The sequence below is a fragment of the Portunus trituberculatus genome, chromosome 26, assembly GCF_017591435.1.
Source record: "Portunus trituberculatus isolate SZX2019 chromosome 26, ASM1759143v1, whole genome shotgun sequence".
Taxonomy (NCBI): Eukaryota; Metazoa; Arthropoda; class Malacostraca; order Decapoda; family Portunidae; genus Portunus; species Portunus trituberculatus.
Genome location: NC_059280.1, coordinates 2,576,912 through 2,590,499, shown reverse-complemented (window position 1 = coordinate 2,590,499; position 13,588 = coordinate 2,576,912). Strand labels below are relative to the sequence as shown.

The following is a 13,588-nucleotide window of genomic DNA, read 5'->3' as shown; positions in this document are numbered from 1 at the left end:
GTGTCAATGTTGCGGGACTCGCGCTCGCAGGCGTATGTCACTCGACCGAGTCTCCTAAACCTTTTGGCCTACGTGTTGCAAATCTCATGGCAGAGTTATCTATCGACCCCACTCCTGTGTACTCTTTCCGTCTCCCACGAGTTGGTTATTGGCAGCTTCCTGTTATCTCATTATGTCCTGCCATGGATGGCAAGAAGGATTTTCTGCCAGCTCTGTCCCACACACGGTTTTTAGAACACTTTTTTATGCATTCTGATGATATCCCTGTTTTTACTGATGGTTCCAAATCCGACGCAGGCGTTGGATTTAGTGTGGTTTTCCTCTTTTTATCGGTCTGGCAGCCTTCCTTCAGTGGCATCCGTCTTTACTGCGGAGCTGTCTGCCATAGTCCTAGCTTTACAAATAATTTTTACTTTACCGGTTTCGTCTTTTACAATTTTTAGTGACTGTCGCAGTGCTCTTATTTTCTCTCTTGCACTATATCCTTTAACCCTTTGGTTTTATCAGCCCTGGAGTGGCTATACCTTCTTACACAACGAGGATATCGTGTTGGGTTCTGTTGGGTTTCTGGTCACGTTGGTGTTCCAGGGAATGAACACGCAGATCACCTCGCTAAAGAGGCAGCAAGTCGCGCTCCATCTCCTGCGTCTGTTCCGTTTCGAGATATCTTTCCTCTAATTCGTAAGGCAGTTGCAGCAATCTGGCAGAGGAGATGGCTAACGGGGGTCGCAACCTCGAAAATGGGAGAGATCACTATTTCCTCTATCCCTCACTTGACATACACCCATTTATTGGCGCGACTGCGTATAGGTCACACGTACCTTACACAGAGGTACCTGTTGACCAGGGACCCTCAACCTTACTGTGATGACTGCCTGGTGCCGCTTACCGTGCGGCACCAATTGGTAGAGTGCCCTAGTTTGATAGAGTTACGACACCGCTCCCTCTACCGCTGTCGCGGCAGAGATAGTGGTGTCTATTATATCTCAAAGGTCCTTGGACCAAAGTGTCTGGCCCAAGGCCATGACGTTTTTAGATTTTTGGGAGAAGCTGGCCTTCTCCCAAAGCTGTGAATTTTATTTAATTTTATTATATGTATTCTAATGTTTTATGTATATTATTGTAGCTTTTTGTTTTTAATTACCATTAATTTTATCGTTTTTACTTGTTTTAGTTATTTTACGATTTGTTTTAAACCCTTTTGGTTTTAATTGAATAGTTTCATGCGGCGCCATATGACCTATGCTGTTGCGGCGCCTAACACCAAATCTTCCTCCTCCACCGAGAGGCTGGCAGAAGGGACCGGCCAGCGCCAGTATCCAGAAGGTATCTTCCCCGCAACGGCGGCCGGCCAAGTGCAACCAGCCTTGCAGTTCCTGGCGTCAGGACCAAATCGGGCATGGAAATAGCACAAGCCATCGATGAACCTCCCACTTGGTTGCTGCTGGCGGGGGTGAGGCCGAGTGCCGAGATGCTGCCGTACAGGAGGTTGGCGGGAAAGAACAGGTGCGACGTTGAGCGCTGCGATATCGTCGTCCCAGGACTGTGTTGCAGTAGACGATGGCACGGCGTTGATGTGGCGACCCACCGCGGCCTGGGCGTCAAGCAAACGAACCTGTTGCAGGCTGTCTTCGTCCATCTCCTCAGCATTGGGGATGACTGCACGAATAGATTCAGGAAGGCGGAGAAACCACAGTGCTCGCAGGAGGTCCAGCTTCCTCTCTGATCCATCTGCTGCAGGAGGCAGCCGTGCCAGGGCTTTCATTTCGAGGAGGGCCTCAGCTGGTCACCGACTGTTTGGAAAGGTGCAGGAGCTGTGAAACTCGCGACGCTGGGGACGGAGTGAAGCGTTGCAGAAGGAAACTCTTGAGGTCACTGTACTCGATGGCGCCGTCGCCCTTAGATAGTAGCCACTCCGAGATGTGGGGAAAGAGATCGTCAGGGAGGGAGGCGAGGACGTGGTCAGCCTGGATTGTCGCACTAGTAAGTCTCTTCAGCCGGAATTGCACCTCTGCTCGCCGGAACCACGTGGGAGCGTCGAGCACGGAGAAGGTGGGGAGCTTGACCTGTGCGACGGCGGCCGCAGGGACAGCTCTTGCGGCGGAAGGAGAAGAGGGCGGCGTGACGCCGTCAGCCATGCCGAAGAGTGCGAGAAGAACGAGGAGTCACTAGTCACCACTGTAGCGAGCAGCTAGCAGAGAAGGCAGTGAAAACCGTGGTGGCAGGTCAGGAACTGATTTATTGGAGTACATCGGTTACATATATACCTTTCCGCCGGATCACAGGTAGCCAATCACGTGACCGATCAGAACTGGACATGTTGGCCAATCAGGAAACGGATCGGAGGAGAGGGAGTGCTGGACACGCTGGCCAATCCCGAACTAGATCACCGCAGGTCTGGCTGGGCCGTGATCCGCCAATGGCGAGCGTCCCATGCTCGCCCTGCGCTCCCGTAATCCTAGCTGTCAGTTGTGGGTGCGAGACGCAGCCACAAGCATAAGAAAAAAATCCTTCATGTATAATTCTATATACATAAAGATGCAGCGAATTGATACAATATATTTTTCTCCCCAATTCCTTCAACATATCGTTGCGGCGACGCTGAGTTGTGAAGATAAGGTTGCTGCAGAGTGGTACCGCATGTGCGATGACCGGAAGCAGCATGGTGGCCAGGTGGATATTCCAGGTGTGACTGGCTCGTGGATAAGCCAATAAAAGTTGAGCAGGGGTTATTAAAGCTGGTATCAGCCTTGCTCGTCTCGTCTTCTGCTGCCAGTTCTTGTTTGAGGACAGGACCTTGCTAGTCTCCAGCCCCAGCTCCAGTTCTTCTTTGAGGACAAGATATTGCTGAGTTTCTCTTCTGCCACCCGCTAGGCTGTCATTTCACTGCACTGTCTAATGTAAGTATTCTGTGTGCCACCTTGTACTGTATTACTTTTTGTGCCAGTAAACTAAAGGAATTGTGCCAAGTGTTTCTTGCTGCCCTGCCTCACTGAGTCTGTCTGAGTCTGGGTGTGTGTTTGTGGCTCGCTTTCCCTTGCTAGCCACGAATCTTGGCCTAGAAGTATACCGTCCTGTGTTCTCCTGGTCTGCCACTGTGGTAAGTGAATTCCTGTCGTTGCTGTGGAGGCTGTGAGGATGGATGGATGGATGGATTTTATTTTAGGCGCCGCAACTGCGCCTTTACAGTATTATAATTGAGACAATGTAGTTAATAATGAAAACTAAAAGCAATTAAAAACAATACAATTAAAGGTAACTAAAAATACTAGAATTACAATAAAATTAAATAAAACGTTAAAAATACATATAATAAAATGAAATAAAATTCACACATTGGGGAGAAGCCCAGCTTCTCCCAGGTACTTGTAAACGTCATGGCATGGGGCCAGACATGCTGGTCCAAGCACCTTTGAGAGATAGTAGACAACGCTATCTCTACCGCGACACCGGTAGAGGTAGCGGTGTCGTAACTCGATCAAACTAGGGCACTCTACCAGCAGGTGCCGCACGGTGAGCGGCACCAGGCATTCATCTCAGTAGGGTTGAGGGTCCCCTGTCATTAGATAACTTTGTGTAAGAAACGTGTGGCCTATTCTTAGCCTCGGTAAGACAATCTGTGTACGGCGGTCGCGGATATGGGTGTATGTCCAGTCAGGGAGGATGGAAGTGGTGATCTCTCCCATTTTCGAGATGGCAATCCCCATTTGGCACCTCCTCTGCCATCTTGCAACATCATCCAGACGAATGGACTGGAATACATCTCTAAACGGTGGAGCGCGACTTGCTGCTTCTTTAGCAAGGCCATCTGCGTGTTCATTCCCAGGAACACCAACGTGACCAGGGACCCAGCAGAACCCAACACGATATCTTTTTTTCGTAAGCAGATAAAGCCACTCCAAAGCTGATAAAACCAATGGGTGAAGGGAAATAATAGAGGAGAGAACAGTAAGAACACTGCGAGAGTCACTAAAAATTGTAAAAGAAGGAACCGGGAGAGTATAGATTATCTGTAAAGCTAGAACTACGGCAGACAGTTCCGCAGTAAAGACTGATACCACTGCGGGAAGGCTGCCAATCCGGTAGAAGGAGGGAAAAACCACACTAAACCCAACACATGCATCGGACTTGAAACCATCAGTAAAGACAGGGATGGCTTCAGAATGTGTAGAATAGTGTTCTAAAACCGTGTGCGGGACAGAGCTGGCGGGAGATCCTTCTTGCCATCCATAGTAGGAGAGCATAACGAGACCACAGGTAGCTGCCAATAACCAACTCGAGGGATTCGGAAAAAGTAGACAGGAGTGGGGTCGATAGAGAAATCCAGCATGAGAGAGGCGACTTGAAAGCCAAAAGGTTTAGGGAGACTAGACCGAGTGACATACACCTGCGAACGCGAGTCCCGCAAGATTGACACACAAGGAATTGAATCAGGAAGACGGTGGGTGCGAAACCAACACCGGAGCATTAAAGACTGGTGCCGGAGGTTGAGCGGCCAGAAACCAGCATCCACTAATAGGCTAGGAATTGGAGATGTCCGAAATGCACCTGTAGCCAAGCGGACCCCAGCATGATGCAAGGAGTCAAGCACGCGTAGCTGTGCATCTGTTGCAGAGAAGTAGATCTCACAACCGTATTCCAGCATGGTAAGGATAAGTGTTCTGTGAAGAAGCAGCAGAATGTCCCTGTCCGCACCCCAAGAGGTGTGACGTAATTAAAACCCGAAGAAGGGATAGTGCTGTCCTGCAAGACGCTTTAAGAGAACGGAAGAACCCAAGTAAGACGGTTGTCAAACAATAGGCCAAGGTATCGAGTTGTCTCCACACAAGAGAGACGTCTGTTGGCTAAATATAAATCAGGATCTGGATGGACGCCATGGTTGCGACAAAACTGTATAGCTACGGTCTTTGAGGTGGAGAAATGAAAACCATTGATGTTGGCCCAACGGAACACCCTATTGATCGCCAGTTGGAGCTTGTGCTCATTCAGAGACATTCTAGTAGCCGAAAAAGAGATGTATAAGTCGTCCACATATAAGGAGCTGTGAACGCAATCCGGAAGAGTATCAATGACACCATTTATGGCGATTGCGAATAGCGTAACACTAAGAATACTTCCCTGTGGGACACCATCAGTTAGAGCAGTAGCCTCAGACAGAACACTCTCCACTCGAACCCGTAAAAACTGCTGGATAAAGACTGCTAAATAAAAATAGGAAGGTGGCCACGGAGGCCAAAATCGAACAAGGAACGTAAAATACCATGGCACCAAGCTGTGTCGTAGGCTTTCTCCTGGTCCAAAAAAAAAAAAAAACTGTTACTTGATGGTGATGATTTGCAAAAGCCTCACAAATAGAAGACTCTAGGGATAAAGGAGCATCAATAGTAGATCTCATCTTTCAGAAGCCATACTGTACCGATGACAAGTACTTTCCCCTCTCCAAGTACCACATGAGTCTTACATTTACCATCTTTTCTAACACTTTACAAATGCAGGATGTCAAAAATATAGGACGATAGTTCGTAGCCTGAAGATTATCTTCGGAAATGGGAGAACCACTGCCACAGCCCAAGAAGATGGAAAATCACCGGTATGCCAAATCATATTATAAAGATTTAATAAAAAGCACCGTCAGACATATGGCGCAAGAATGCATAAGGAATATCATCTGGACCAGGAGAAGAGTCATGACACTGGGACAAAGCGGTCTGCAACTCAGAGACAGAGAAGGGGACATTTTAAGACTCCCCACCAGTGGAAGAAAAGTTGACACCGAGAGATTTCATTCTCTCTGGCGGTCACGTGCGCTTGGGGCTGCAGGATCCTTCCAGGAAACACTGGCAAAGTGCTCTGCAAACAGGTCGGAGACAGTCTTAGGATCTGCCATCGTTTGCCCAGCAAACAACAAGTCTGGCGGGGAAGGTGCAGGATACTTCCCAGCAATTCAGCGGACTTTATTGAATACATCCGTGAGAGAGGTGTGAACATTAATGCATAAGACATAGGCTTTCCATGAGGCTCTTTGTGCCTCCTTCGAAATGCGGCGGGCCCGAGCTCGGCAGCGTCAATAACCATCCAGACACTGTGGGTCCCCACGATGTCACTGGAGATGAGAGAAAGCTGCCCTTTTCTCTCTCACAGCGTTGGTGCATGCTGCATTCCACCAAGGAACGGGACGCTTAGTAAAGCGACCGGACGTCCTAGGGATTGTCTGAAACACTGCCTCAGAACAAGTAGAAAAGTCGGCCAACGGACGGATAAAAGTGAATCGTGGCCAATCTGCCTTGTCTAAAACCCAGCATGGGGGGCGGGACTGTGGCTCAGAGTTCACAGATTGCATTAAAATAGGGAAGTGGTCACTACCATGTAAATCAGGTAGAACCCGCCAATTAAAATCAAGGAAAAAAATTAGATGTACAGAGAGAAAGATCGATAGCTGTAAAAGTCCCAGTTGGACTGTGAAAATGTGTAATATCCCCAGAATCTAAAACCTCCAATCCCTCATCCTCAAATAAAGAACCGATTAAAACCCCACGAGGATTGCTAGCACCTTCATCCCACAATGGGTGACGGGCGTTAAAATCTTCCAACAAGAGGAAAGGCGGAGTCAGCTCACGCACGAGCACATTAAGTTCACCCCTGGAGACAGGAACCCGAGGAGGGAGATATAGACTGCAAAAAGTGCAGGATCGTCCCAGAAAGACTTTGACAGCAACCACCTGAAGGGGAGAGTTAAGTTGCAAGGGGACAACAGGTATATCCTGATGGACTAGGATAGTTGTGCCACCGTGGTGGCTCTGTTCAGGGAAAGGAGTGCTAAAAAAGGCACGATAGCCAAGACTAGAATAAGAACTATCACCAAGCATAGTATCTTGTAGAGCAACACAGGCTGGAGAGAACCTACCTAATGGGACTACAATGGGAGTGAGCGCTGGCTGCCGTGGACGGGGTACCTCGTCCCCAAGCGGACCAGTCGTTTAAGAAAAAAGCCCCACATGATACGAATGTTTGTCCACGACAGAGCTGAGACCCCCTTCACAAAGCATCCCAGCCTGGACACCCAACCATCAAACACAGGTCGATCCCTCTTGGGCGATCCCTCTAGCGGGTGGCTCTGCTGGTCCACTGGCAGTTTACGTAGGAACCATTTAGTCTGGCCCCTCATTGGTGACCTTACTAGCATGGATAGCCCTCTCCCCCTCGGAAGATCTGAGCAGGGGCCTAAGCCCCGTCTAGCCTAGCTCACCAGGTCACAGGGGCACGCAAGCCCCCCCACCATGACAAGGTGGTTCCCATCTGGGGTTTATAGTCAAGATCTTTATGAGTTTTCAGAGGAGGAAATACTAACAATGTGTCCTAGCTCAGTCCAAAAGGTGACAAAGATGAGGAACTCCTCCAACATGGTCCTTCTCACCTTTTTTGGTTCCACCCTCCCTGACCGTGTTAATATCGGACCTATTAATCTTAGGATGAGGCGTTTTATTTCTCGTCCTCTTCAATGTTTCTCGTGCTACGGCTACGGCCATGGCAAAAGCTCCTGCAAGGAAGCTTCTTGATGCGGTAATTGCTCAGCACTAGACTCACATTCTGAGGAGCATTGCAATGCTGCAGCTTATTGTTTCCATTGCTGTGATGCTCACCAGGTACGTTCCAGGCAATACCTCAGGTATCGCCTGGAGCAGGACATTCTACAGCTTGCTAACACTCAGTTCATCAGCCTTGGTAGCGCACGCCGTGAACTCCTGTACCGCCAGAAGGCCAGTACTGGTGCGACATCCTATGCTTCATTGGCCGCACGCTCCTCAGCTTAGTCTGCCGGTCCAAAGACAACTCCTTCTGCTACCTCTCGCTCTGTTGGGGGGGGTGGTCCTGTTCATCTGGCTAATAGGTTTGCCGTTTTGTCTGACGACTCAGTTGAGTCATCTGTAAGAAGTGAGGGAAATAATCCGGATATGACGAAATTCACCCATGTAGTGGATGTCCATTTGCCCCCTGTATCGCCTAAGCCTTTGAAGGGCCTGACAAAACGGCACCGCGGCTCTGCGGAGTCGATAGATTTAGCTCAGCCTAAACAATCTAAGGTTTCTCCTGGTGTACATGATCGTGAGTCCTCCAGGGACCGTTCTGCAATGGTAGCTCCAGTTGTTTCTGCCCAGCCTTCTGTGACGTCCTCCGTCTCAGATCGGGCGGTCTTAGCATGGAGACGTCCGATGATATTGTCACAGCCGTCCCTCGTGGACCCGCTGTGTCAAAAAGTGCAATCTAGCCTGACCCTCGTCCTCCGATGACCGGTAGGAGTTCGCATCACTCACCGGTAGGCCGAAAGGCCGGTGTCTTCTCGTCAGTTAATTATTTCTAGTCAGGTGAGTCATGGGCAGCCCCTTCAAAAGGTTCGCCTGTCCACTGCACCTAAATAGTCATCTTCAAGCTTCTACAGTGGAACTGTAGAGGACTTCGCGCCTCGTGAAGGGAACTCCGAGCTTTATTGTCGGAGTTCTCTCCAGCCTGTGTAGCTCTACAAGAGACTATGCTAGGTGATAGTACTTATTCTAGTCCTACTGGCTATCGTGACTTTTTTAGCACTCCTTTCCCCGAAAACGGCCACCACGGTGGCACAGCTATCCTAGTCCGTCAAGACATACCTGTTGTCCCTTGCAACTCAACTCTCCCCTTCAGGTGGTTGCTGTTAATGTTTTTATGGGACGATCCTACACTATTTGCAGTTTATATCTCCCTCCTCGGGTTCCTATCTCCAGGGTGAGCTTGACGGTCTGGTGCGTCAGCTGACTCCGCCTTTCCTCTTGTTGGGATATTTTAACGGCCGTCACCCATCGTGGGATGAAGGTACTAGTAATCCTCGTGTGGTTTTAATCGGTTCTTTTATTGAGGATGAGGTTTTAAATTCTGGGGATGTTACACATTTCCACAGTCCTACTGGGACTTTTACAGCTATCGATCTTTCTCTGTGTATATATAATTCTTTCCTTGATTTTAATTGGCGGGTCCTACCGGTTTTACACGGTAGTGATCACTTTCCGATTTTATTAGAATCTGTGAACTCTGAGCCACATTTCCGGCCCTCATGCTGGGTTTTAGACAAGGCAGATTGGCCTCGATTCACAGACCTTAGCTCTTTTATCCGTCCGCTGGCTGACTTTTCTACTTGTATTGAGGCTGTTAATTATTTTACCGATTTTTTACATTCAGGAGCGCTTCAGACAATCCCTAGGACGTCCGGTCGCTTTACTAAGCGTCCCGTTCCTTGGTGGAACGCAGCGTGCACTAACGCTGTGAAAGAGAAACGGGCAGCTTTATCTCATCTCCGGCGACATCGTGGGGACCCGCACTGCCTAGAAGCTTTACGACGCTGCCGAGCTCGGGCCCGCCGCGTTTTGAAAGAGGCACAAAGAGCCTCTTGGAAAGCTTATGTATCTTCCATTAAATGCTCGCACCCCTCTTACGGATGTCTTTAACAAAGTCCGCCGAATTGCTGGAAAGTATTCTGCTCCTCCCCCACCAGTTTTGTTGTCTGCTGGGCGAACGGTGGCAGACCCTAAGACTGTCGCCGACCTCTTCGCGGAGCACTTTGCCAGTGTTTCCCGGAAGGATCCTGCAGCCCCGGGCGCATGTCACCGCCAGAGAATGGAATCTCTCGGCATAAATTTTTCTTCCGCTGGAGGGGTCCTATAATGTCCCCTTCTCTGCCTCCGAGTTGCGGACTGCTTTGTCCCAGTGTCACTACTCTTGGAAAGCCTATGTCTCTTCCATTAACGCCCGCAACCCTCTTATGGATGTCTTCAACAAAGTCCGCCGAATTGCTGGGAAGTATTCTGCTCCTTCCCCACCAGTTTTGTTGTCTGCTGGGCGGACGGTGGCAGACCCTAGGACGGTTGCCGACCTCTTCGCGGAGCACTTTGCCAGTGTTTCCCGGAGACATCTTGCTGCCTCGGCGCACATCACCGCCAGAGAATGGAATATCTTGGCATAAACTTTTCTTCCGCTGGAGGGGAGTCTTATAATGTCCCTTTCTCTGCTTCCGAGTTGCGGAGCTGCTTTGTGTCAGTGTCATGACTCTTCTCCTGGTCCAGACGACATTCCTTATGCCTTTTTGCGTCACATGTCTGACCGTGCTTTTACTTTTTTATTAAATCTCTATAATATGATTTGGCATACCGGTGATTTTTCATCCTCTTGGGGTGTCGCAGTGGTTCTCCCATTTCCGAAGCCTGGGAAAGATCACCTCCTATATCTCTGATATCCTGTATCTGTAAAGTGTTGGAAAAGATGGTAATGTAAGGCTTATGTGGTACTTGGAGAGGGGGAACTACTTGTCATCGGTACAGTATGGTTTCCGAAAAATGAGGTCTACTACTGATGCTCTTTTATCCTTAGAGTCTTCTATTTTTGAGGCCTTCGCTAATCACCACCATCAAGTAACAGTCTTTTTTGACATGGAGAAGGCTTGCGACACGGCTTGGTGTCATGGCATTTTACAGTCCTAGTTTAATTTTAGCCTTCGTGGCCACATTCCTATTTCTATTCAGCAGTTTTTATCCAGGCGTCTTTTACGGGTTCGAGTGGGGAGTTTTCTCTCCGAGGCTACTGCTCTAAATGTTGGCGTCCCACAGGGAAGTATTCTTAGTGTTACTTTATTCGCAGTCGAGGTACCGAGGTACATACAGTGAGTGACTGGTAAGTGATTGACATAATTATCCTATACTTTTGAACCTGATTTCTTGCCAAAATAATTACTTGTTGTGGAGGAATTTTGTTAGAAGGGTGACTTGGGCAGTCATAATAAGATTCCCCACAAGGTGGTCCTTCGAACCGGATAATTACGTCATAATCACTGCTAGTTACCTCTGTTTTCATTCATGACTGACCAATTATCGGTAGCGGTTGTTGGTCATAGTTTAACACCTCGGTTTTTACAACCTGTTGAAGGTGGCAAGATACATATATTTAGATCTCCAGGTGCTAAAGCGTCCTCCTTTATAACTAATTCAATTGCTGAGGTTTTGAACTTTAAACATGACTTGACAATATTGTTCATTGGAGGCAGCACTAATTACTAATGATATTTGTGGCATAATTGAGCAAATACGCCACTACTGTAACTCTCATATCTGTTTCGTATTGCTCGAACATAGGAACCCAGTTCCTGGTAACCGATTCAACACAGACACTGATCAATACAACCGAGTTGCTAATAGCATCAATAATCGTTTGAAAACGAAATCATACGTTCAGTTCTTGAGCGTCACTGCCAAGCCTTTTCAAAATGGAACAGTTGACGGTATACATTTTGACAGAGAATCACAGGCTCATTTAGAAAGGAAATTTAGAAATACAATCAAGCGCTTTGTGGACTCCCAACGATAGATGAAAATGGCAGACAAGGCAAAGCGATCATTGAGAGCCTACAAAGGACATGTAACACGAGCCACGAATAACTGTGAGACTTTGATGAGACAAACCCCAGTTGATACTGAGGAAGTTAAGGATGCCATTACATCGTTACAGAAACGATGGGACAGCTATGATGAAGCCTATAACCAAGTTGAGTTATTATTACTTGAGTCAGCAAGTTCTGAGGAAGAGATTGATTCACTTCAAACTGAATATTATGAGTTACAAACCAACTATCAACTGATTATATCTAAGTTACGATCATTAGTTAATGTTCCTACGACTTCCAGCACTGGTGATACAGTAGTACAAACTCCAGCTGCGTCTGCGAGACCTAAATTGCCTTGTATTCAACTACCGACTTTTTCAGGGAACCTTGTTGAATATGAATCCTTTATTGACCAGTTTGAGGCACAAATTGGAAGTAGAACAAACTTAGAACCCGTAACTAAATTACAATATTTAAAGACTCAACTTAAGGGAAGAGCCCTGGACTTAATTAAGGGGTATACATCAATTTCAGCCAATTATTTTATCAGTGTGCCTTGAATACGTTAAAGGAAACTTATGGCGATGAAGAAAAAATAAAACATTGTTTTTTGCAGAAGATTATAAATGCAGAAGAACCTAAGCATAGGAAAAGTGACTTGGAAGCTTTTCGTGTGAACATGCTCAATCTTACAAGAAGCCTAAAAAACAAACATGATTTTACTGACAGTGAATGGGCAATTGCCTCCATATTTCAACATAAACTGTCGCCAATTACGGTAAGACAACTGTACTTAAAGTATGAACAGAACTTTTTGATTTGGATCAACTTAATGAAGGTTTAAGGGACTTGGTGTCCCATATGGAAATAGAATCCAAACATAAACCCACTACAACTGTAAAACCAGAGCCTCATGAACGCCACAAAGAAAAGCCTTTGGGTACATACTATAGTACTGAAAGTACGGAACAAAATAAACTCTGCAAATCTTATCAACCCAACGGTTGCAGGTTTTGTGGTCAAGCTCATAAAGCTTCTCAGTGTACTCAGTATAAAACTGGCCATGACAGGATTCAAAGATTACTTGAATTGAAACAATGTGTCCGGTGCATGGGCAAGCATCTAACCAGATCTTGTACAGTCAACCTGCAGACATGTAGAAGGTGTCAAAAGGGACCACATCATACAACCCTATGTAAAAGTTATGACAAACAACAATGTGTTTCATACCCCGAATCTAAAAATGATAAGGTACAAAGTGCAAAACAGCAGAATCCTGGTAATGACAGTGTACCAGTGAGCAGTGCTGGTCATAGTGATGTCACTACAGGAGCAGCCACAATCAGGCCTACTAGTATAGCTCTAGCCACAGCCAAGGCTAGGTTAGAGAGTGATAGTGAATATATTAGAATATTCTTTGACTCTGGTTCCCAAAGAACTTTTATTGCAAGAAACTTTGTACAAAGAAAGTGCATATCTGTTAAAGCAAGAGAAAGGATGACCTTGACAGGATTTACAGGACAGGCACAGAGTCAAAAATATGATATAGTAAAGCCTGTATTACAAATGGGGAATCGTAAGAAAAGAGTCACTGCAGTAGTAGTTGATACATTGCCTGATACTATTGTAACTGTAGGACTGAGCAACGTCATTGATCACTTAACAAGTAAAGGTATGAATATGGCTGATACGGAGGTGAATGATGACAAAGTGGGCCACATTGATATACTCATAGGTGCTGATCACTACTACGATTTCATTTCAACGACTACAGCTGTAGTGGATGGTATACACCTACTCAGTTCCCCTGCGGGATATACATAGTCACTGGGAAAATTCCTAATATTTTTTTTGGAGATAAAGCAATGGCTGTCAATGCAAACATACAGGAAGCAGTAATTGTCATGAAAATCACAGAGACTTTGGATCCTTTGGTGGAACATGACTCCCAGATAGATTCGATGCCATTACACAAGTTATGGGATCTGGATGTGATAGGGATAGATCCGAATCAACCTGCACCTGATGATCAGATTTCATATAAAGAATACTTAGACACAGTCCAGTATAAGGATGGGCAATACTGGGTCAAGTTACCATGGAAAGTCAACCAGCCTGTATTACCAAGCAACTACAGCAAAGCTCGCGGACAGTTCAATTCCCTAATGAAGGAATTAAAAAGGAAGGGGC

General features: G+C 46.9%; 1 protein-coding gene across 1 annotated transcript; it reads left to right on the top strand.

Moving 5' to 3' along the window:
- Nucleotides 1-12,259: 12,259 nt before the first annotated feature.
- LOC123509263 lies at nucleotides 12,260-13,222 on the top strand. Its single transcript, XM_045263462.1, has one exon. It carries the CDS (start codon nucleotides 12,260-12,262, stop codon nucleotides 13,220-13,222), a length of 963 nt encoding a protein of 320 aa, XP_045119397.1.
- Nucleotides 13,223-13,588: the final 366 nt, after the last annotated feature.

Bases quoted from the DNA above. Each gene is read 5' to 3' on its own strand.
- LOC123509263 (XM_045263462.1), top strand. From the start codon at position 12,260: ATGGAAATAGAATCCAAACATAAACCCACTACAACTGTAAAACCAGAG.